Source organism: Pelophylax lessonae, assembly GCF_965119305.1.
Source record: "Pelophylax lessonae genome assembly, chromosome: 8".
NCBI classification, from domain to species: domain Eukaryota; kingdom Metazoa; phylum Chordata; class Amphibia; order Anura; family Ranidae; genus Pelophylax; species Pelophylax lessonae.
In genome coordinates, this window is record NC_138775.1 from 250,232,212 (window position 1) to 250,258,000 (window position 25,789).

General features: G+C 41.3%; 1 protein-coding gene across 3 annotated transcripts in view; it reads left to right on the plus strand.

Moving 5' to 3' along the window:
- Positions 1-20,265, plus strand: part of TAL1 (TAL bHLH transcription factor 1, erythroid differentiation factor) — a 40,931-nt gene extending 20,666 nt beyond the window's left edge. The window contains exons 3-4 of one of the 3 annotated variants that reach the window (XM_082266589.1): positions 235-329; positions 19,476-20,265. In XM_082266589.1, the coding sequence (XP_082122715.1) occupies positions 235-329; positions 19,476-19,894 (514 nt within the window). In that variant the 3' untranslated portion in view covers positions 19,895-20,265. Of the gene's footprint in view, positions 1-234; positions 330-7,779; positions 8,328-19,475 lie in introns of those variants that run through there. The other 2 variants (XM_082266590.1, XM_082266588.1) reach the window with 2 other exon arrangements.
- Positions 20,266-25,789: the final 5,524 nt, after the last annotated feature.

Genomic DNA, 25,789 nt, shown 5'->3' on the forward strand with positions numbered 1-25,789 from the left:
TAAATAAAAAAAAAAAATAGAAAAATTTTTATTTTAATGCTTGATGTGTGTGTTCAACAACATCAGCAGTACATTTTTTTTTAGCTTTTCCAAAAGGCACAACATTTAAAATGTGAGCCCAAGACCCAATGAACTATTTTTATACCTGATTTTAAATTTTAAATACTATACATTTATTACAGCTCTTGACACTGTTTTTGTAAAATATTAATAGCTGTCTTTTTATTATCACAGCAGCTATTTTGGAGTTCCAGAAACCTTCACGGTGTTTAATAACAATTCGCGAATCAAGAGACGCACGGGACCTTATGAAGTAGAAACTAATGAAGGTAAGCTATAAGCTTTTAATGCTATTTCAGTTGAGAAGGGCAGCTTACAGTATAACGGGTACAAGTGTAAAAGGGTTTTCTGTTTCTGGAGAGGCCGTGTAAAATTCTGCTGATCCAGAAAATCACACAGACCTCTGTCCCCTGCTTCTACTATTTCATTAAGCAGGTTAAAAAAAAACAGCTCCTAGCAAATATATACTTTATAGTTCAACAAAGTATTCCTTTAAAAATGAATAGGGTAGTTTACAATTCAGGTTTAATCACATGACATCTGCCTTTGTATTGGGTTGCCACACACCAGCTGAAAATTTACATTATGGGGGAGATTTACTAAAACTGGAGCGTGCAAAACCTTGTGAAGCTCTACATAGTAACCAATCAGCTTCCCGGTTTTATTGTCAAAGCTTAATTGAACAAGTTGAGGTTAGAGGCTGATTGGCTACCATGCATAGCTGCACCAGATTCGGAGTGCTCCAGTTTTAGTAAATCCCCCCCAAAGCTTGAAGTGGGAGTCTTGGCTATGTAAGAGATGTTGGCTATATAGGAGATACTTAAGCAGGCATACAGGTAGGAGAGAGCATGGGGTGGGCATGAATAATTTAGTCACCATCCTCAGTGTCGGGACAAGGCCATCCAGCGCCCAGGGCAAAGATTGCCCAACTGTGCCCCCCCTCCCTTAGGGTTAGGTTCAGGGTGCCCCCCTCCCTGCGTCCCTCCTGACCACCCCTTGTCCCGGCCCTGACCATCCTTATTCTACGGAGCCACATAGCAAGACACAAGAGAGGTAGATCACAAGGGAACCTGCTTTAAGCCTTAAGCCCCTTGTCCCGGCCCTGACCATCCTTATTCTACGGAGCCACATAGCAAGACACAAGAGAGGTAGATCACAAGTGAACCTGCTTTAAGCCTAGAAAACAAAAATTGGACCAAAAATATTGCTTTAGAAGCGATCGTACTATAATTGGATCATTAATACAGAGCTTTCGAGATCCGATCACAACAGTTCATCCGATATTATCCGATCGTACGGTTTTTGTTTCATCAGTACAGTTGTCGTCTTGAAAATACAATACAAATACATTACAACCCATAACATCACTTCTGAATTTTTTATTCTGTCGTATAAGAATTATCGTCACTTTAGTAACCTCTCCATTTTAGATATGCGACTAGCATGCAAAATAAAACCTGATTTCCAGATTGTGGGGGAGGGGCCATTAAGCCTAGTACATGCGATCAGAAAATCATAATCTGTACATTAGCACGCAGCTTTCGAGAGTCAATCACGAGTTCATCCGATATTATCCGAAGGGACAAACATGAACATTTTCCCGCGTACGATACCAGATGGTACGATTTTCGTTTATTCAGTACAGTTTTTGTCCAAAAATACAATACATGACATCACTTCGGAAGTTGTATTCTGTCGTACAAGAATTTTTGTAAGTGCAGTAACCTCTTAATTTTCGATATGGAGACATTTACAGATCTGTTGCAGGCAGGGGCAGACTGGCAACTATCGGCCCAGGGGGCAAGTACAAACCAGAGGCCCATGGTGCAGCGACTCAGCCCCCCTCCCACTCTCCCTCTTCCCATCCTCCTCCTGATCCCCATTCCAAGCTGAAGCCCTGCTCCAGATACTCTCTACTTACTGGCTGAAACCAGGTTCCCGACCTGGCCAGCAGGGGGCGTTTGGGGGGATCTGGGACAGCTCGGTTGGGGCTGGCCGGGGGAGGAGAGTCTCAAGTGGGGCATGGAATCTGCTTCTGCTCAGACACAGATTACACCATCCATGCTGGGGAGGGAGGCCTGGGCTTTGTCCTTGTCTTCAACACGCACTCAGTATGTCAGTGGCAGGGACTTTTTACTTCTCTTCACCAAGAATTCTTTAGGCATGTCTGTGGCAGAAGCAGTGCAGCCTCAGAGTGGCCCAGGGGGCAATTGCCCCCCTGCCCCCTGGCCCAGTCCTTCCCTGGTTGCAGGTAAAACAATTTTTGTGTGTGTTCCAACCAAGTATCTGGCTGCAACTGCACTTAAATATCTTATATTAGTAGCTCATTTCTGCACACTCAGTATCTTATGTGGTTATTTTTTGCGTGTTCTGTAAAACAATCAGTTTCTCAAAAATAAATAAATAAATAATGGGCGTATTTAATAGAGAAGCATAAAGAAAAAGACTGGCAAAGCGCCATAATCTGTAGCTACCAATCATATTCTGCTTACTGTATACACATGAAAGAAAGTTGTTTTCTAAGGGATGTGGGATTTACATCAGACTTTATCCAACTAAATAATCATTTCATTATAAAAGGATATGGCAGAACTGGCACCAGACAGTGCTTATAGAGGGCATTTACCACTTAAGGACCAGGCCTATTTCTGACATTTGTTGTTTACAATCAGTATTTTTTGCTAGAAAATTACTTAGAACCTGCAAACATTATATCGTTTTTATTTTTTTAGCAGAGACCCTAGGGAATAAAATGGAGATCATTGCATTAAATGTTTACAGGTTACCTGTTTAGAGTTACAAAGGAGGTCTAGTGCTGAAATTATTGCTCTCGCTCTAACAATTACGGCGATACCATACATGTATGGTTTGAACACCATTTACATATGTTGGCGTGACTTGCGTATGCGTTCGCTTCTGCGCGCGTGCTCGGAGGGACAGGTTGCTTTAAATGTTTTTTTTCTTTCCATTTCCATTTCATTTCCTTTTTATTTTTACACTGTCTCTTTAAAAAAAAAATTTTTGATCACTTTTATTCCTATTACAAATGAATGTAAACATCCCTTGTGACAGGTCCTCAATGTCATTTTACTTTTGCTAGTTTGCTAGTAAAAAAAAAAAAAAAAAAACGGGTCCTTTAAGGCTGTTAGGCGGAAGTGACATTTGAGGTCGCTCTGGTCCTCCAGGGGCATAGAGTTGAGTGGGGGCCATCTTGCCCTCACTCAACTTCCTGCCCATCCTTGCACAGGGAAGGATCGTTTTCACCGCTACCAACGGCTCCGGTGTTGTTATATTCTCCGTGTTGTGAGAAACACAGGACTCTGGTCTGGAACAACGGATGTTTATTCAGAACTCACTGTACACTCCAACATGCATTACAGGACAGCTCTGTATATCAATGCATCTCTTACATGTCTCTAAGATGGCCACTCTGCCCCTTGACCCTTTGTCATCACTCCTGGGTGGAGCCAGCCTTAAAGTGACAGTACATGTGAAACCCTTCAGGTATAACAGGTGTTCTATCAGAAAACCCTACCCCATCAGATTTCCCTACCTACGTCATTTCCGGTGCGGGTTTGTCATGCACCAGCTATAGCGTGTCACACGTCCTCCTGCGCATGCGCGGAATTGGTAGGGAATTTTGATAACATCGTAAGGGGTGAGGCAAAAGTCCTACTGCGCATGAGGGGGCGCATGCGCACCAACGGATGGGCAGCGGCATCTCTTATAACAAACATACATCTGATCTCCATGGCCCACACTGCGCCGAACCGACAATGGAACAATCCTATTCCCTACCCACATGCGCACGCCCACTGTCTAATTGTCGGGTCGGCGCAGTGTGGGGCATGGAGATCGGATTGTCGGTTCGGTGCAGTGTCGGCTCGGCGCAGTGTAGGGTCAGCGCAGTGTGGGCCATGGAGATTGGATGGATGTTTATTATAAGAGATCCCGCTGCCTGACCCGTTGGTGCGCATGCGCCGGCGCATGCACACTAGGACTTTTGCCTGACCCCTTAGGATGTTATCAAAATTCCCTTCCTATTCTGCGCATGCCCAATAGGACGTGTGACGTGGCTACAAGCTGCTGCATGACGAATCCACAGCTGATCTCAACCGGAAATGAAGTAGGTAGGGAAATCTGATGGGGTAGGGAAATCTGATAGAACACCAGTAAGCAGGGAAACGACCAGGAAGCGACAGGAGGGCGGGGCATCTCTCCCGCTGCCCATAAAAGTCATACTGTGGGGAATCCGCTGCTGGCACCACTTTTATCAGATTCCGGATCGCCAGCTGTGTAGAAAAAATACGGGCTTATGGCAGCTAGCTGCTGCCATTACACCGTATATAACGTCAAATTACTGATTACTGATGTAAATGGGCGGTCCGGAAGATATGAAGGCTGAAACCATAATTAAAACCTTACAGAAGTTCAGACTTTTTCTACTGTATAAAAAAATGTGTTTTCAGTGGAACCGAAAATGAGGAGAAATCTCCTCAATGAGGATACAGACCTCAAAAAAAAAATAAAAGGTTCTAACCTTTTTCCCATGCTATCAATGCTATACAAATCAAAATGATTTGTCTGGATCTAGACTTTAATGGTGGGCACCCTTACTATGGGAGAGGAACTGTGTATGGAAATGCTATTAGCATTAGCAATGCTTGATTAGCAAGGGAGGCCACTTAATGAATTTGGAGGATGCATTGCCACCTATTGCATCATAATAACGCCGACCCTGCTGCACTGAACAGCAGTAGTAGTATTGTTGTCATCTCAATACAATAATTTTTGGTAGAATCAACCGCTATTTTTCTGTGCTTGCAGTCGTTTTTTGTTTTTTTTTTAAACATGGAGAAGTATGTATGCATTGCAGACAAATATTTTTCTTTTGTCTAGACATACACATTAAGAAATACAGGTGTACTTTTATGAATGGGTGAATTTTTTTCTCTGTTGGCTTCTCTACAGTTCTCCGGGGAAAATGATCACATCTGGCACCCATTTTATGAATCGGAGAACTTCAGTTCACCCAGGGTGATCGGAGGAGAACGGTTTTCTCGGAGATCTGTGTAGAAGTCAATGGGGCGTCTGTAATCTCGTGAGACAAAGCGAGATTACAGTAGTATGAAAATCCCTGGCGCGCTTTAACAAGCAGAGATAAATTATCACTGCTGAGAAGACGAGGTTAATAAATAATAGTCCCCTTACATAAATATATATATATATACACTGAATACACACACACATACATTGTATATATATATACACATTAAATATATATCTACATGTATGTGTGTATATATATATACATGTATATAAATACATAAATATGGCAGGGGGACATGATTACTGTGTTGGGGGGTCTGAACGAGGAAGAAGGAAGTCCATAATCTTCCTTTTCCCCCTCAGTTCTCCCCCGATTTGGTCTTCTCTCCCCGCTTCACAAGCTCCAGGCTGGTGAATCTGGGAGTGTGAATTCTGGCACAGATCGCCAGTGAAGTGCGGGGATCGCAGCTTCATGACCTGGCTGTTTCTGTGTCAGGCAATGACAGATTCCCATGTGAAGAGATGATCAGCGAAGAACATGTTCTCCACTGATCATTTCTGTTTCATAAACTGAGAATGATCGGAAATGAGCTGTGATCAGCAGGATCACTGCTCATCTCCATTTCATAAAAGGACACCAATGTCCTCTATGCCACTGTTGTTATACCACTGCAAGAAAGTCATCAGTACTCTCATAATTGATCCATAGAAAGAAAGCACAATGACCTCTTTGCAAATGTGCCACAGTTTATATGCACCTGCGCTGCTGCCACCACTGCGTCTAATCAAAGCGGAGTTCCGCTTTCCCCTCCGAAAATTAAAAGTCTGCTGACTTTTAATATTAGGACACTTACCTGTCCTGGAGTCCAGCGATGTCGGCACCGCAGCCGATGTTTTCATCAGCTGTCAGGTGCTGCCGCCGCCATTGCTGGTAAGGGAACCCGGCAGTAAAGCCTTGCGGCTTCAAGGGCGGGTCCCTACCGCACATGCGCGAAGCGAGCTGTGCATTCCTATTGGCTCTGCGGCAAAGGAGGGTGCAGGGGGCCGAACTTTCGAGGGACGGCGCCACGGCGCTGTATCCCGGAAGTGGGGAAGGGTACCTGTCAAAAGCAGGTACCCGTTCCCCCCTCCCCCTCCCCCCGGAAAGGTGCCAAATGCGGCAACGGAGGGGGGAAGGAAACAAAAGATTGGAAGTTCCACTTTTGGGTGGAACTCCGCTTTAATAGATACCTTGTTTAATTAATCTTGAAACAGTCACAAACACAATGTCTCCTGCGCTTTTAGAAAATGGCCCCTCCAGATGGGTATGTTTAGATCTCCATTACACTTAAAAGTGGATAACCACGTTCTTGCTGCCCTCAATGACTTGGCGAAGTCTACACCACTGCAACAATATAAAAACACACAGAGGGCGCACCGACCTAGTGCATTATCCTGAGACAAACCATTTATTGTATAAAAACATGGTAAGCATTATACTCACAAAGTTGCAATTGTTAAAAGCGCATCACAGATCTCAGCAAGTTCCATCTAATTGTATCAACGTATACAACAGAAACTGAAGCCCCCCAGTGGGCTGACACGTTTCGAGTAATTCCTTCTTCTTCATGGTGGCTCTGAAGAAGAGGAATTCCTCGAAACACGTCAGCCCACGGGGTCTTCAGTTTCTGTTGTATATGTTGATACAATTGGATGGAACTTGCTGAGATCTGTGATGGGCTTTTAACAATTGCTACTTTGTGAGTACAATACCTACCATGTTTTTATAAATTATTTGTCTCAGGATAATGCACTAGGTCAGTGCGCCCTCTGTGTGTTTTTATACCTTGTTTAATATCTAAAGGCTAAGGGGCTCAACACAATAATTTTCTGCACAAGCTGTTCTTGTACAAGAAACACCTGGAAGTGAGGTTTTTGTCTGTCCATTACCTCACATGTCAAGATATCCACCATGAATTGCAAACCGAAGAAGTTAAAGTGTTTGTAAACGATCACCTTGTAAAAAAACCCATTTAGTTAAAAATAGAAATGAAAGGCAAAACATTTGTGTATAGATACAGAAAATATTGTAAATACCCTTTTTCCCTTTTTAAGTGGTCACATTCCCTCTGTTCGCAGCTGCATAAGAGCTGGGGGAAGAGAAGCAACAGCACACTGATCTTTCCAGTGAATGGCTGTGCGGGGGCGTGTCAGGACAACTCTGATCATTGGAGGAGAGCACACTGTGATCTTTCCAGTGAATGGCTGTGCGGGGGCGTGTCAGGACAAGTCTGATCATTGGAGGAGAGCACACTGTGATCTTTCCAGTGAATGGCTGTGCGGGGGCGTGTCAGGACAAGTCTGATCATTGGAGGAGAGCACACTGAGATCTCAGCACAGCTAGAGAATTGACCATGGTGTGTTCTCCTGCTGTGTGGTGAGTTTTTCATAGGAAAGCATAGGAACTGGCAGGAACACCAGGGATTTCACACAAAGGAAGCAATACAAAAGGAACAAAATACATTTTCATACAAGTACATGGTACAGCAGGCACATATCAGGAATTTAAAATGTTGGGGGTCACAAACACTTAGTTAATGGGTTCTCCTTAGTTACATTGGGATCTGATAGTTAGATGGGCACATGCCCATAATTTGATCTTTTCTCAAGATATTCGTATTTTTTTCCCAGGAGGTACTCAGCCAAAGGTGGTCCGTCGTATCTTCACAAACAGTCGGGAAAGATGGAGGCAGCAGAACGTGAATGGGGCTTTTGCTGAGCTCCGCAAGCTCATTCCCACTCACCCTCCAGATAAAAAGCTCAGCAAGAATGAAATATTACGCCTGGCTATGAAATATATTAACTTCCTAGCCAAACTTCTCGATGACCAAGAGGAAGAGGGCAACCAAAGAAGCAAAATAATTAAAGATAATGGCATGGTCCAACAAGATCTCCTCCAAGACATACTTTCCCCAAACTCAAGTTGCGGAAGCTCATTAGATGGTGAGCCAAGCCCAGACAGCTTCTCAGAAGATCATGACACAATGGACTCCAAACACAGCAGAAGCCTCCACCAGTCTATGCTCCCAATTGAAAGTAATGGGCAGCGATGACACCTTTGGGGAAGAAAGATACCCTATTGACTGTCTATTGACTGGGACCTATTGGCTTGGGCCCTATTCCCTCCTCACTGTGTTTATTGACATATCTGGGATGGAAAAACAATATTTCTTCATAAGGTACTCAAGCCACGTCTGCAATGGAAGAAAGTTTTCTGAGAAGAGGAACTCTCCAAACTGGCCATCTCTCTCAGTTTAGATTTTCTTATGAGGGTTTGCCCACACTCTCCAAACATGTAGCAGTTTGATATTGCTGTATATGCAAATAGGGAACTAAATGAATACTAAGGACAATGTTCCATGTTTTGACACATACAAACAGCTCACAGACCAAATGAGCTACAAAAAATAATTTTTAATTAAATACAAAAATACTATTTTTCATGTGAAAATGAGAAAAGCTTGTTTTTTAAAATGCTAACGTAGCTGTAAAAGAAGCTAATCTTATATTCACGTTGGGACTCTTCTTACAAAGCATCCCTGGTGATTAAATTTAAGGGATTTGGGACCCTATAAGACTATACAATGGAAATATTTTTATGTGGTACCTATTGGGAAGAAGGTACAGTATATATACATTGGTTATACTTGTTCACTATACAAAAGTATTTTTATTATTTATGATAGAGCAGCATAATGTAATATGGCCACACGATGTGTAGAACAACATACAGTATTATATAACATTTTACAAACTTCAGTGCCATTTGGTACCATGGGTGGTGTTGCTTTGATGAAGACACGTTTGGGCATATACAAAGAGAAGGGGTGGGTAACATGTAGCAGCCAATAAGACATCAGGTTTCATCAGTCTTGTATTGTTGAAAACTGCTCTAAAAAGGAATTAGTGCTCACCACTACATTTTGTACTATATAGGATAGGATAGTGCAAGGACTAATGGTTTCCTGTAACCCATAGCCACCAGTCAGATGCCAGCATTTAGCTCCAAAATGCAAAGTCATTGCTGTTTGCATTGCATGAGCTTAAAATAAATGTGCATGCAGTAAGCAATAGCAACCAATCTGAATTCATTTATAATCATTGACTCTTCAAAATCAATGAAAGATGAATTCTAGATGCTACAGATTATTACTAATGTTTGTATGTATTTTATACACTTTGCCTTAGGGTCCATTCACACTAGCGCGACTTGTCGCGGTCGGTCGCTCGCCATTGAATAGTACAGGACCCGTTCTAATAGGAGCGACAGAAGTCGCTCCAACTTAGAAAAAGGGTCCTGTACTACTTTGGGGAGACCTGGAGGCGACTTGCATTGACTTCAATGATATGAAGTCCGTGCATGTCAGCGTGCACCGCGACTTCACAGGTCGCCCCAGCAAGTCGTGTCGCGCCAGTCTGAATGGGCGCTTATTGAGTAATTGCCATTATTTTTAAACAAGCCCACTAAAGATTAATTTATACAAGCTAGTGCTTTAGAATATGGTGTTATTGCCTATAGCAGTGATGGCGAACCTTGGCACCCCAGATGTTTTGGAACTACATTTCCCATGATGCTCTACTACACTGCAGAGTGCATGAGCATCATGGGAAATGAGGTTCCAAAACATCTGGGGTTCTAAGGTTTGCCTTCACTGGCCTATAGTATCCAATCTATTTTTTCTATCAAAGGCAGAATATAAAGGCCAACGCTGTGGGTAATACTTTGTAAGACTGTGGTTTTTACTTTGAGCCATTTTTTAAGGAGACCTAAAATGTTTCTAGTTGCCTTTGTAAAGAGCATACGTCCCTTCTTTGTTTTTCAAAAGTGACCCCAGTGCAAGTTTACAACTTCCTTGGGATTTATGGCAGTTATCAAACGTACCAAAATAGCCGAATCTTGTGTTCTTTTCTTTGGAAGCAAAAGACATCGATATTTTGGTTACATATTGAAATTGTGCATTTGCATTTATGTTTTTAACATAACGTGCCAGTTGCTCTTTTTGGAGTTACTGGGCATAATATTTGGAAAAAAAAAATTATTTATTATATAATCACTTTATTATTTGCTATTACATACTTTCCACTATTACTGTGATAAAATATTCAGGCAATCTCCAATTAGCCAATCCTCTTTTCAAAAAACGCCATTATCTAGCAGAACCTCACGGCTCAGTGACTCCAGCTCAGGTTTACCACTTCCTTGGGATTTATGGCAGTTATCAAACCTACCAAAATCGTGTCTTTCCCTTTCTTTGGAAGCCAAAGACATCGATATTTTGGTTACATATTGAAATTGTACATTTGCATTTACATTTTTAACATCCCTTGCCAGTTAGTCTCTTTGAAGGTACTGGGCATAATATTTGGAAAAAAAATGCATGCATAAAAAATGTATTCTTTAATATTTAATCAATCTATCATGTGCTGTTACATACTTTCCACTATTACTGTGATAAAATATTGGTGCAATCTCTAATTATCCCATTCTTATTTCAAAAGATGCCATATCTAGCAGAACCTCATGGTTGACGTTAATGGTCTGCCATTTGGATTTTTCTAGTGTAACACGTATAAATCATTTGCCAACCCCATACATTTCATGCCTTTTCATGTTCCTTAGAGATTTTACTTTTGATCCTGTATTCATGATTCGTTTTTTAAAACACTAAAGAAATGGTCTACATTGGTTGCTAACTCTTTCAAAATGCTGGTATAAAGGGAGACAGAGGGCTTTCTCTTCTGTGTGTGCCCATTGTATTTAGTTGGCATTGCCAACTACAGTCCTCTTACTCTTTTTTTTTTTTTCTAGCCTTTAGGCCCGTTCACACTGGGTGCATTGAGCTGTGTTGATCAGCGTTGTCACCACCATACACATACTTTGGTGTGCACTATTTAAAAATACAGAATATCTGCATTTTTACCCAGCACTACACACTGAGCTGCATGTCATTGCAATACAAGGCATTGCAATACGCTGCGGTGCATAGAGTTGAATTAAATGCCATTTTGTGACATTTTATTAAAAGTAAAAAGAAATAAAAAAAGTAAATAATGCTTTGTGTTGCAATGCATCACACAACCCTTCACAACGCACTCTAGTAAAAATGATTGGCGCCGCAACACTTACATAGGTGTGTTGATGCGCTCATTGGATTTTTTAGCACAAAAACATGACATTTTAGGTTTAAGAGTGAAACCATCCATATGCTGTTTTATTTTACATATGTAAATACATAATTCAATATTGTTCTTCAATAATATGACTGGTAAAAGAAACCTATATCGAGAGAAATATGTAAGCTGCTACTGCTGCTTCTGAAAATGCTGGTTCCCTGGCAGTGCTCTTTCAATCAGTGGCCCAGAACGAGCAATAAATAAGCAAAGTCACAGTGAAGCAGAGCTCCAGGTCTTCACAGTTACTGGGTCAGTTACTGAGAAAGTACTGAAGCCATTAAATCAGCACAGAGGGAAGGACAGTGATGGTGGCCATCCATTGTTCTCAGTACAGGTGCCACTTCATAGGGCATAATCTGGGTCAAATTAAATGGACAAAATAGGTACACCCAATATGTTCTACAGTGGGAGAAATACTGCCTCCTTAGCCTCCTTAGACATTTGTGTCATTAAATCTTTACCAGAACAATTAGTCTACTTCTATAATAATGATCTGTGGCTACAAAGGATTACTCTGCGAAATGTTGTATATTTGGTATTAAAGGTACATCAGCCTTTAAAATATGTCCCAAAACTGTCTTCTTCCTAACCACATGTTAAAGGAGAACTCTGATCAGTGGGTTTGAAGTGAGACCAGCATGAACATATTTTTTTTACATTTCATGTCCTGGTTCTGCCTATTTTCCCTTCAGCTTCCATATATGAACTGTATGTCATGTGTTTTCCAATGGATTCTGCAATTTGCCTGGAGTTCAACACTAAACAGAGGCAGTTCCTATCACACTAGGGGCCCTTACAGCTTGGGGGGCCCGGAATACTTTCCCTTCGCCCTCTGTGATTACTGTGTTGACATTGAGAAAGGGTCTTTAATACCTGTCCTAGATAAATGTGTCTTTGTTTCAGAAGATAAAACGGAAGAACTATAAAATGAAGGTATTATATTGGGGGTGGTTCATCTTCCTGCATCAAGCTGACTTCCTGACGTCACCTATTAATAATAAATGTTGTCAGCTGTCATTCTGGTGCTTTCCTTTACCAAAAATGGCAGCTACTACAGAGCTACATAAATGTAAAAAAATCTGCATTTCTTCTCATTTTCACTCATTTTAAAATTTTTACATATATTGGTAAAGAAGCAATTTGTAGCTGCTTAAGAAAATATAATTTTTAATTTCAAATGTAGTGACCCGTTAAAGTGACGCTGTCAGTACGGGGTAATTTGTATATATCACATACCTAAAATATAAAAAGACCGCATGTACTTTCCTTTCCGATGACCCGCTTCTTGAAAAGCTGCTGTGTTACTGATCACTGTCCTCTGCAAATATTCAACTGGTCGGATGGGTCGAGTACCTGCTGCCCCCACTGTTTGCAGTGGTTTCTCCTGTGATTCTGTCCTGTAGTGATGTATACGTCAGCGGGAGAAACCAAAGTAAGCAGCAGGGGAGCAGGTTATTCACACACCCATAAGTGAGTGAATACTTGCAAAGGGCATTGAGCAGAGAAAGGGCATTCAGAAATGCAAGAATATGCAGTCTGGTTTTTGCAGGTATGTTTTACATCCAAATTGCCCTGTGCAGGAGAAACTGCCCCCCCCCCCTTTTTTTTTTTTTTTTTTTAATCCCATTTTACCTTTTTCACTGGGTCGTCCTTCATAAACATACTCACATGCCCAGATAATACAGAGATGCTGTGCAGTAACAGATTTGCTGCTACCCCACCATACCCCATGCCACCATCTTCTTTTTTGAGGTCATCTAAAAGATGACTGTCTCTTCCTGGTTTTCAAGTTGGCCCCCTGCTGCCATGTCGCTGTGCATCATCGGGGGGGGCGGCTTCAAGAATTACCAAGATACAGCCATCATGTGCAGCAGATTGCCCCTGGAGCCTCCTTAGATACGTGATGTACATCCCAGGAGGAGGTGGGCTTGTTGGGGGGCATTATTCTCACCTAAACCTGAAAGTGTGGGTATTTAAAATAGAAAAAATGTAAGGGCCAGTTCACGCCATAGAAAAGCAGTCCAGATGCATATCGTATGCGTGTTTTTGGTGCGTTCCCGTGTGTTTTTGATGCGTTTTGATGCAGTCCAGTGCATGTTTTCCCCTCTTTTTTCTTAACCTTAGATAAGGACATGTATGTCCAGTGCATTTTTGGTGTGTTTTTTTTTTTTTTAATTATTATTTTCCAAGATATTACAAAGTAATACAGAAAGTAATACAGAAAATAAAATGAAATATAAAATTACAAAGAAGAAGCTATATAGGTGCTTTTTTGATACGTTTTACCACGTTCCAGTACGGCCCAGTGCAGAAAAGATGCAACACGTTCTACTTTTTTTTTTCTGGAACTGGAACGCAGTGGTGTGAACTATGCCATTGAAAACCATATAACCTACTATCCATGCATTTTGGGTGCAGAAAAAGATGCACCGGGCTGCGTGTGGTGTGAATTGGCCCTTAATGTCCGATTGTGGAAAAGTAAGGGAGAGAGGGAATCCCTGCTTTTAGCCTCCGTTGGCCTAAAAGTTTCAGATATAGCAAAATGTCAGCCATCATAGAAAACTTAACTATATGTTATTTTCTATATAAATATGGGTTCTTTTACATATGCCTATTCTTAAACTTTTTTTAATAGTTCTACCGTAATTAATATATTGCGTTAGGTTTGTTCATCCTTTAAATCAGAAACCCTGCACATGTAGCTCCCACTTTTCCCGTCTCTCCAGAAGTTTTGGGAATTTGCTGTAGGATTCTATCAGTGTGACACTTGGCACAGGTAGAGAGTACTGAAGGATTGTGGGACATGGAAGTGCACAATGCAATACTGTGAAATGGAAACCCAATGGAACTGGGACATAGAGTGGAGTCATATATACACACACTTCTTCATCCTCCTTCACTCAACCCTGTTAAGTTGAGTTCTCCTTTAACATTGTAAGGGTCGCATGAATGCTTGCTTATTGTTGGAAAGGTACATATATAAATATATATATATAAATATAAATATATATTTTTTATCACTCTTCTTTTGCTTGCGCTGGATTTCGATGTATATTACAGCACTTTCCATTAATGTCGTACTGTTCAGCGTTACGTCATGAGTTTGTTTTCTGCATTTTCTGCAGAAAGTCAGTAACCAGGCCTGGTACCCAATTTAACCTTTTCTCTCCACATCCAGCAGGGGAAGGGTTAATTTTGTAAAGCCGTTTCGGCGATACAGTCTACGTGCTATGTAGAAGTTTTTTTTTGTTTTGTTTTTGTTAAATAATGTAATATTAAAAATGTTCCTAAATAAAAATTCTACAAACCGTGACTTTTGGCTCTTTGGATGGTTCTTCTGCATGAGAGCAACATTATTGTTCATATTATTACTATTCATATTATAACTATTACAATTTGCAGTGATATACAGTGGCGGCCCATCCATTGGGGGCGCAGGGGTGCCACCCCCCCTATCCATGTATCCGGCCCCCTAATCTACATGCAGGGCGCCGGACGCATTAATTTCAATGGGTTTTTTTTTTTTTGAAGCACGTGATTAGAGCCAGAGGCTCTAATAGGCTTCAAAAAAGGGTGGGCTCGGGGAGCAGAGCACTGCACCCCGAGCCCACCCAGTTGTGTGACAATAGCAAATGAATATTCGCTATTGCCAAACTGTTTCTCCTCCTGGCCAATCAGGAAGGAAATGGACACAAGTCCGTTTATACCCGCCTGTCCATTAAAATGCATTGACCTTCTGATCAGGTCCATCTGAAAAACTGTAAAAGGGGCCTTAGTCCATCAAACACTCCCCTCCCGTTAGATGCCCCTGTGCTCCTTCATCCAGAGTGGGGGCACTCGAGTACAGGAGGAGTGTTACTGGCCAGATCACCATTTGAAAACAGAGGGGAAAAGACTAAAAAGTGAAAACTAATGTAGATACCACATCTAGGGATTGGTAAGTTGCAAAATATTCCAGTTTTGGTTTTGGGTTTATTACTGGCCTAAGAAGTGCCTGTAGAGTCCTGCTGTGGCCACAAGCATACCCTAAACTAATACAACTTGGAACAACATGGATGTTTGCAGGTACCTGTCCTGTAGCATAAAATTCCCTGGGGAGCCGAAAGTGGCATGTTAACATATTATAGAAGTAAATAGCCACATGTGCATTGTTTTCCAATTATCTGGACTGTTGATTCATGCATACTGTATTAAAATTGATATTTCCAGGGCCCCAGAGGTGCTAAATTAAATATAGGAGGCAGTGGTGTTTGTATAAATAATAATAACAAAAAAAGAACTTGGCAGTTTTTTAAAGGGTCCCAACGATAGCCGGTACAAAAACATCTCAAAGGACTGCCCCTCCAATAATGCTTATTCTGCAGGCCCCTTTGTTCCCTTACCCCTTCAGCTACCATCGTCTTTTTCTTTTGGACAGTGCATACCCAGTCGGTCTTAGACTAGCTTCACCACCATAAATGTGCACTTGCAGTATAGTTACAGCACTCGAGTAGAATACATTTTACCACTGCTCACTGCTGCACTTGCGGTAGCCTTGCTACTGTTTATGCTGATCTAGATGCCAAATGTCATCTTATGACTAGTCCCCACTGTTAATCACTTAGTATGCTAGTTTATGCTTGTCTAGTTACCAACCATATTGGGTGACAATATATTAAATTTACCATTACTACCTGGTTTGGTGCCTGTTTGCTTTGATATAGAACTACTGTTGAGTACTAAGTAATACTTTCAGTGAACTCCTGTGATTCTGTATGTTTGTACACTCAACCTGGTGTGTTAAAGGGGCTGAAGTTCTTGAGAAGGTTGAGGCTAAGAACAGATGAACCATCCTATCTAGTAGCTCTTATGGGGGTAGTGCTACATAAATGACAATGATAATCTTCAGTTAGGCTGTTGATGTTCTTCTGAAGCTCCACGTGGCATGTCTTTATGATGACTTTGGGCAATGGAGCTACCAAGGTGCATATAAACCAAACCCATAAACAACAAAAGCTCCAGAAGTTCTTAAATGTTTACTTTGGAGACTGCAGAGCATTGCAACCATGGACAAACAAGCATCCAAAAAACAGCAAATGTCAGAGCAAGCAGCAGACAGTCGAGGGATTTGGTAATGTAACAAAGGTTAGGATGAACAGCAGATAGGAAGAGTGTCCGTTGAACATAGTTAAGTCCATCCACTTCAACCAACACATAGCAAAGGTCAGGGCAGGCAGCAGACAGTACAGGCATTCAGTAATGTAGCAAAGGTCAGGGCAGGCAGCAGACAGTACAGGCATTCAGTAATGTAGCAAAGGTCAGGGCAGGCAGCAGACAGTACAGACATTCAGTAATGTAGCAAAGGTCAGGGCAGGCAGCAGACAGTACAGGCATTCAGTAATGTAGCAAAGGTTAGTGCAGGCAGCAGACAGAAGTATCTAAACATAGTAAAGGTCACAGCAGGCAGAAGACAGTAGAGGGATTTAATAAAGTAGCAAAGGTCAGTAACAGAAACAAGCAAGCAAAGCTACAGATGCACTTGGTCAGCAGAAATACACTATCACAAATACTGAGGTACACGTTGATCAATTGCTTTGTGGGGCTGGAAGGCTGTTTCTTATTGCCAGGCATCTGGAAAGCTAGCTAAGAGGAGGAGCAGTGCTGTACTTCTTCACTCAGCAACTTGAGCACATGCCACTGTTGGGAGGAAAGAGGGCTAAGGTTGAAACTGGACAACGGGGGCCACTAGTGGACAGGTAAGTATGTACGGACAAGAAAAAAAGACTGGCAAAGTGCCATAATCCATAACTACCAATCATATTTCTGCTTACTGTATACACATGAAAGAAAGTTGTTTTCTAAAAGATGTGGGATAATTATATTGCTTGTTTCTTGACTGAGTTCTATGTTCTCCAAGACATTATCCAACTAAACAACCATATAATTAGAAAATAATATGGCAGAGCTGGCACCAGACAGTGCTTAGAGAGGGCATTTAAGATGAAGGCAGAAATCACAACTAAATCCTTATAGGAGTTCAGACTTTTTCTACTGTACAAAAAATGTGTTTTTGAGTGCTGTCTCTGTCTCTTTCCACTAATTTTCTGCCCACGAACCTTCTGCAACTGGAACCAGAAATGAGTGAAATCTCCTCAATAAGGATACAAACATCAGTAAAAAAAAAACCCTTCCCCATGCTATAAAAATCTAAATTATTTTTCTGGATCTGGACTTATGTAGTCTGCACACTTACTATGGGAGATGAACTATATATGGAAACGCTATTAGTATTAGAAATGCTTGATTACAAGGGGGGTTGCTTAATGAATTTAGAGGAGGCATTGCCACCTATTGCATCATACCAATGCTGAACCTGGTAGATTGAACAGCAGTAGTAGTGTCGTTGACAGTATTTTATTTTCTGGCAGGACCAACAGCTATTTTTCTATACTTGTAGTACAGACATACCCCGCTTTACGTACACTCGCGAGTATGGACACAGCTTGGTCAGCATGGCCCCACTCTCGATTTTTAACATTGGGGTTTATGGGAAATCTTGGTCAGCTTGACATGGCACTTCTCCTGAACCATAAGTGACAGGGACACCAAACGTAGAAAGCACAGAGAAGGGACCCAGGACTACAACATATCCTATTTTTTGATCGGCCAGCTTGCCTTGGTAATCTACCATGTCATAGTCCTGTGTACCCTTAACATGCTTCTCAAGTTTGGTGTCCTTGTCATCTATGGTTTGAGAGCAGTGCCATGTCAAGCTGACCGAGATTTCCCATAGAGCTAGTGTATTTACATGCATTGAGAAGTGATAAAAAGGTATTGCTTCGCTTTAAGTACATTTTAATTTTACATACAGGCTCTGGTCCCATTGTGTACTTAAAATTGGGGTATGCCTGTATTTTTTTTTTTTCTGAGAAATGGAGAAGTATGTATGCATTGCAGAGGTATACTACATATGTTTTTATTTTGGCTAGACATACACATAAAGAAATAATGTCCTCTATGCCTCTGTAAGAAAGTCACCAGTACTCTCATAATTGTCTCATAGAAAGAAAGCACAACGAACTCTCTGAAAATGTGCCATACAGGCATACCCCACTTTTAAGTACACAATGGGACCAGAACATGTATGTAAAACGAAAATGTACTTAAAGTGAAGCAATACCTTTTTTCATTTCTCAATGCATATAAATACACTAGCTCCATAGGAAATCTTGGTCAGCTTGACATGGCATTGCTCCCAAACCATGTGATAAGGACACCAAGCTTGGGGAGCATGTTAAGGGGATCCAGGACTATGACATGGTAGATTACCTAGGCAAGCTGGCCAGCCACAAATATGATATGTTGTAGTCCTGGGTCCCCTCTCGGTGCTCCCTAAGTTTGGTAACCCTGTCACTTATGGTTTGGGAGTAGTGCCATGTCAAGCTGACCAAGATTTCCCATAGACGCCAATGTTAAAAACCAGGAGTAGTGCCAAGCCAAGCTGACCAGGCTGTGTGTGCACTCGCGAGTGTATGTAAAGTGAGTGTACTTAAAACAGGGTATGCCTGTAGTGATGCCACTACCACTGCCTTTCATTAATTTAATTGTTTAATATATGAAAGCTATACTGGTCCCTTCACACGGGCTTTCCGACCAGGTCCGCCTGTCAGTTTTTTAGACGGACCTGATTGGACCTTGCAGTCTCCTCTACGGAGAGCAGCGGATGTCAGCAGACACCCGCCGCCATCCAATCCCATCCTGTCCACAAAATCCAGAAGGATGGTGATCCTATTTTCCATCTGTCTGTAGGATCGGATCAGATAGGAGCGGATGAAAATGGACAGGTGGTCCATTTCCACCTGATTTCCCAATAGAAGAGAGCGGGACTGTCATCAGCCTGCTCAGCAGGGATCAGAGGAGCAATCCCCCGCTGTTCAAACGTAATCTGCGCGACAGAGGCGCCCGTGTGAAAGGGGGGTCAACACAAGCTGTCCTTGTACAAGAAATGCCTGGGAGTGGAGTTTTTGTCTATTACCTCACATGACAAGATATCCACTATGAATTATAAACTAAATAAGTTAGAGCTTTCTCCTTAGTTACATTGAGATCTGATAGTTAGATGGGCACATTCCCATAATTTGATCTTTTCTTAAAATATCCATATTTTTTTTTAGGAGGTCCTCAAACAAAGATGGTCCGTCGTAACTTCACAAAGAATCAGGAAAGATGGAGGCAGCAGAACGTGAATGGGGCTTTTGCTGAGCTCCGCAAGCTCATTCCCACTCACCCTCCAGATAAAAAGCTCAACAAGAGTGAAATATTACACCTGGCTATGAAATATATTAACTTCCTAGCCAAACTTCTCGATGACCAAGAGGAAGAAGGCAACCAAAGAAGCAAAATAAGTAAAGATAATGGCATGGTCCAACAAGATCTCCTCCAAGACATACTTTCCCTAAACTCAAGTTGCGGAAACTCATTAGATGGTGCGCCAAGCCCCGACAGCATCTCAAAAGATCAAGACACAATGGACTCCAAACACAGCAGAAGCCTCCACCAGTCTATGCCCCCAATTGAAAGTAATGGGCAGTGATGACACATTTGGGGAAGAAAGATACCCTATTGACTGTCTATTGACTGGGACCTATTGTCTCTGGCCATATTCCCTACTCACTGTGTTTATTGACATATCTGGGATAGAAAAACAATATTTTTTCTTAAGGTACTCTAAAAAAAACCCTCAAAGGTTGACCATTCAAGCAGTGCCTACAATGGGAGAAAGTTTTCTGAGGAGAGGAACTTTCAGAACTGGCCATCTCTCTCAGTTCAGATTTTCTTTTGAGGGTTTTCCCACACTCTTCAAACATGTAGCAGTTTGATATTGCTGTATATGCAACTAGGGAGCTAAATTAACGCTAAGGACAATGTAACAATGTTGTTTTGACAAGTACAAACAGCTCACATACAAAAATACTGTTTTTCAGGTGAAAATGAGAAAAGCTTGTTTTTTAAAATGCTATTGTAGCTGTAAAAGAAGCTAATCTTATATTCATGTTGGGACTCTTCTTACAAAGCATCCCTGGTGATTAAAGTTAAGGGATTTGGGACCCTATAAGACTATACAATGGAAATGATTTTATGTGGTATCTATTGGGAAGAAGGTACAGTATATATACATTGGTTATACTTGTTCACTACACAAAAGTATTTTTTATTATTTATGATGTAATATGGCCACACGATGTGTAGAAACATGAGTAACATACAGTATTATATAACATTTTACAAACTGCAGTGCCATTTGGTACCATGGGTGGTGTTGCTTTGATGAAGACACATTTGGGCATATACAAAGAGAAGGGGTGGGTAACATGTAGCAGCCAATAAGACATCAGGTTTCATTAGTCTTATATTGTTGAAAACTGCTCTAAAAAGGGATTAGTGCTCACCACTACATTTTGTACTATAGTAATAAACAAGATAGGACAGTGCAAGGACTAATGGTTTCCTGCAACCCATATGGCACTTTTCCACTGCAAGTACCGGCTCGGCTCTACTTGGCCCTGTTTGGAATTCCACTGCATGGTACCGCATGGTACGGTGTTGGAACGGTTCGGTATGGTTTGGTACGGTTTGCTTTTCCATTAAAGTAGTACTAAAGTAAGTGGGTGGGATAACAATGATTCTCTGACCAATCAGTGGCTAGTAGTGACAAACAGTCAGCTGCATGCAAAGGATTGTGGGATATGGTACCGGTATGGTACCTCTTGGAACCACAATCGAGGTGGTACTGTTTTAGAGAGCCGTACCGTTTGGTTCCATGCAGTGGAAAAGCGCATCCGTACCGTACCGAACCGTTCCTACACCGTACCATGCAGTACCAGCAGTGAAAAAGCACAAAAGCGAGCCGAACCGCTCGGTTCCATGCAGTGGAAAAGCACCTATAGACACCAATCAGATGCCAGCATTAAAAATCTAAATGCAAAGTCATTGCTGCCTGCATTGCATGGACCTAAAACCAATGTGCAAAATGCAGGAAGCAATAGCAACCAATCTGAATTTGTCTTTAATCGCTGACTCTTCAAATGTGATGAACGCTGAATTCTAGATGCTACATATTATTTGTGTGTTTCCTATGTCATTATTACCCTTTACTCTGCCCTATCCTAATCCTCATTATTTTTAAACAAGCCCACTAAAGAATAATTTATACAAGCTAGTGCTTAAGAATTTGGGGGGGGGGGGGGGGATTTAGTAAAACTGGAGAGTGCAAAATCTAGTGCAGCTCTACATAGAAACCAATCAGTTTTAAGGTTTTATGTCAAAGCTTAAATGGACAAGCTGAAGTTAGAAACTGATTGGCTACAATGCAGAGCTGCACCAGATTCCGAGTGTTCCAGTTTTAGTACCGTATTTTCCGGCGTATAAGACGACTGGGTGTATAAGACGACCCCCCTAATTTTCATCTACCGGTAAAACTTATACTTAGGTTACCTTGGAGATATTATACTCGGCGTATAAGACGACCCCCCATTTTTGGGCAATTTTTTTGAGGTTCAAAAGTAGTCTTATACGCCAGAAAATACAGTAAATCTTCCCAATGGTGTAATTGCATATAAAGGCCAATGTTGTGGGTAATAGGACTGTTTTAACTTTGCGCTATCTTTTCAGGTGACCTAAAATGTTTCCATTTGCCTTTGTATAGAGCAAAAGTCCATTCTTTGTTTTTCAAGAGTGACTCCAGCTCAGGTTTACAACTTCCTTGGGATTTATGGCAGTTATCAAACCTACCAAAATTGTGTCTTTCCCTTTCTTTGGAAGCAAAAGACATCGATATTTTGGTTACATATTGAAATTGTACATTTGCATTTACATTTTTAACATCCCTTGCCAGTTGGTCTCTTTGAAGGTACTGGGCATAATATTTGGAAATAAAACGCATGCATAAAAAATGTATTCTTTAATATTTAATCAATCTATCATGTGCTGTTACATACTTTCCACTATTACTGTGATAAAATATTGGTGCAATCTCTAATTATCCCATTCTTATTTCAAAAGATGCCATATCTAGCAGAACCTCATGGTTGACGTTAATGGTCTACTATTTGGATTTTTGCTAGTGTAACACATATAAATCATTTGCCAACCCCATACATTTCATGCCTTTTCATGTCCCTTACAGATTTTACGTTTAATCCTGTATTCATGATTTTTTTTTTCAAAACGCTAAAGCAATGGTCTACATAAGTTGCTAACTCTTGCTGGTATAAGGGGAGACAGAGGGTTTCTACTTCTGTGTGTGCCCATTGTATTTAGTTGGCATTGCCAACCACAATCTTCTTACTCTGGTTTTGTTTTTTTTAGCCTTAAGGCCCGTTCACACTGGGTGCATTGAGCTGTGTTGATCAGCGTTGTCACCTCCATACATATACTTTGGTGTACGCTGTTTAAGAATACAGCCTGGCCTCATTTTAAACAGCGCAACACACTAAGCTGCATATGATTGCAATACAACGTGTGACAATACGCTGCGGTGCATAGAGTTAAATGAAATGTCATTTTGTGATGTTTTAAATAAATAAAAAAAAAAAATGAAAAAAGTAAACAGTGCGTTGTGTTGTAACAATGCAACACATCCTTCACAATGCACGATAGTGAAAATGATTGGCATCGCAACACTTGTATAGGTGTGTTAATGGGCTCTAAGGCTCTAGCACAAAACATGACATTTTAGGTTTAAGAGTGAAACCATATATACGCTGTCTTATTTTATTTTAAGTAAATGCATAATTCAATAATTTCCTTCAATAATATAACTGGTAAAATAAACCTATACTGAGAGAAATGTGTAAGCTGCTATTGCTGCTTCTGAAAATGCTAGTTCCCTGGCAGTGCTCTTTCAATCAGTGGCCCAGAACGAGCAATAAATAAGCAAAGTCACAGTGAAGCAGAGCTCCAGGTCTTCACAGTTACTGGGTCAGTTACTAAGAAAGTACTGAAGCCATTGAATCAGCACAGGGGGAAGGACAGTGATGGTGGCTATCCAATTATCTCAGTACAGGTGCCACTTCATAGGGCATAATCTGGGTCAAATAAATGGGCAAAATAGGTACACCCAATATGTTCTACAGTGGGAGAAATACTGCCTCCTTAGACATAAACAGAAATCTTATATGCCATAAAAATCAGTCTACTTCCATAATAATGATCTGTGGCTACAAAAGATTACTCTGCAAAATGTTGTATATTGGGTATTAAAGGGTCATCAGCCTTTAAAATTATCTCCCAAAACTGTCTTCTTCCTAACCACATGTTAAAGGAGAACTCTGATCAGTGGGTTTGAAGTGAGACCAACGTGATTTTTTTTTTTCTTAAATTTCATGCCTTTTGACCTGTTGCCCGTTTTGCCTATTCACCCTTCAGCTTCCATATATGAACTGTATGCCATGTGTTTTCCAATGTATTTAGCTATTTGCCTGGAGTTCAGCTTTAAGCCACACAAAACAGAGGCAGTTCCTGTCACACTAGGGGCCCTTACAGCTTGGGGGCCCAGTATACTTTCCCTTCACCCTCTGTGGTCACTGTGTTGACTTTGTAAAAGAGTCTTCAATACCCGTCCTGGATAAATGTGTCTTTGAGTCAGTAGATAAAGCAGAAGAACTGTAAAATAAAGTTATTATATTGGGGGTGGTACTTCTTCCTGCATCAAGCTGACTTCCTGACATCACCTAATAATACATTTTATCAGCTGTCATTCCGGTGCTTCCTTTTACCAAACAGAGCTATGTAAATGTATATATAGCTATGTAAATAAATATCTGCATTTCTTCACTCATTTTGAAATTTTTACACATATTGGCAAAGAAACAGCTGTTTAAGAAAATATAATTTTTTATTTAGTATTTAGTGATCCTTTAAGATGACCCTGTCAGTGCAGCGCCATTTGTATATATCACATACATAGTTACATAGTGGTTAAGGTTGAATAAAGACAATAGTCCATCCAGTTCAACCTGTGTAGGTGTGTGTGTGTGTGTCAGTGTAACTAATCATTTCCCATATCCCTGTATATTGTGTTCTTTAAGATGCACGTCTAAGAGTTTTTTAAAGGTATCAATACTCCCCGCTGACACCACCAATTGTGGAAGAGGGTTCCACATCTTTATCGCTCTGACAGTGAAAAACCCCCTGTGCAGCTTAAAGTGTTTGTAACCCTAAAAAAAAAAAAATTGATCCTGTTCCCTTAAAGCATGTTATACAGCACAGTGCTTGTGATTTGTAATTTGGCCCCCTGTATCACCTGAAATACCTGGCTGATCCTGGCTGGTTCTGCCCTCCCTCCGGTAAACTGACCACGGTTTAACATGGCTGCTGAGCTTTGACATTGTGGTCAGTTGACATGCCTCTGTCATCCGCAGCCCTCCTCTCTGCTCCCCCAAATCAGCTAGGGACAGTGCCGCTCTGCTTCCTGCCCCTTCCCCTCCTGCTGCTATAATAACTATTTTATATTCATACAATCCCCAGTGTTAGATAATGATATGTGCCCCACTGTATGTGCTGTATAAAAAAATGCAAATTTCTACCTTATTTCAGAGCGCTACCCCCGGCACTGAGTTGACCGCCTGCTGCTCCCCTCCTATCCTCCTCTCCTCCCGGCTGAGTTCTCGACCCCTCCCACTGTAGCTGTCAGACTGGGAGAGGAAACTGGTGAGCAGTCATGTGAGCACCGGGAGACGCTCTAAAATAGGGTCGAAATCTGCATATTTTTTATACAGCACTTACAGTGGGGCACATATTGTTATCTAACAGATGGGAATGTGTGATCATAACATAGTGGCTTTACAATCACTTTTAGGTTAAACCGCTTCTCCTTCAATCTCATTATGTGGCCCTATGTTCTCTAACACTCCCTGAGACTGAAAAGATTTATTCCTATGCTGGGATCACCATTGAGGTATTAGTAAATCCCTATCATGTCCCCTCTCAGGCTTCTCTAGTGACAATAAATCTAGTGCTTGTAGTCGTTCATTGTAATTAAGGTCCTCCAGTCCCCTTATTAATTTTGTTGCCCTTCTCTGGACTCTCTCCAGCTCCAGCACATCCTTCCTGAGGACCGGTGACCAGAACTGGAAGGAATACTCCAGATGTGGGTTAACCAGAATTTTATAAAGTGGCAGGATTACAGTTTTATCTCTGGAGTATATCCCCTTTTTTATGCATGCTAATATTCTGCCGGCTTTGCTAGCTGCAGCTTGACATTGCATGCTATTGCTCAGTCTGTCTTCTATTAGGACCCCCAGATCTTTCTCCATCCTTGATTCCTCCAGAGGGTCTCCCCCTACAGAGTAGTTTGCATTTATGTTTTGAGCCTCCAAGTGCATTACTTTACATTTCTCCACATTTGCCATGTAGTTTCCCACTCTGTTATTTTATTCAAATCTTCTGTAAAATGTCTATATCCTGATGTGAAGGTATTGCCCTGCTT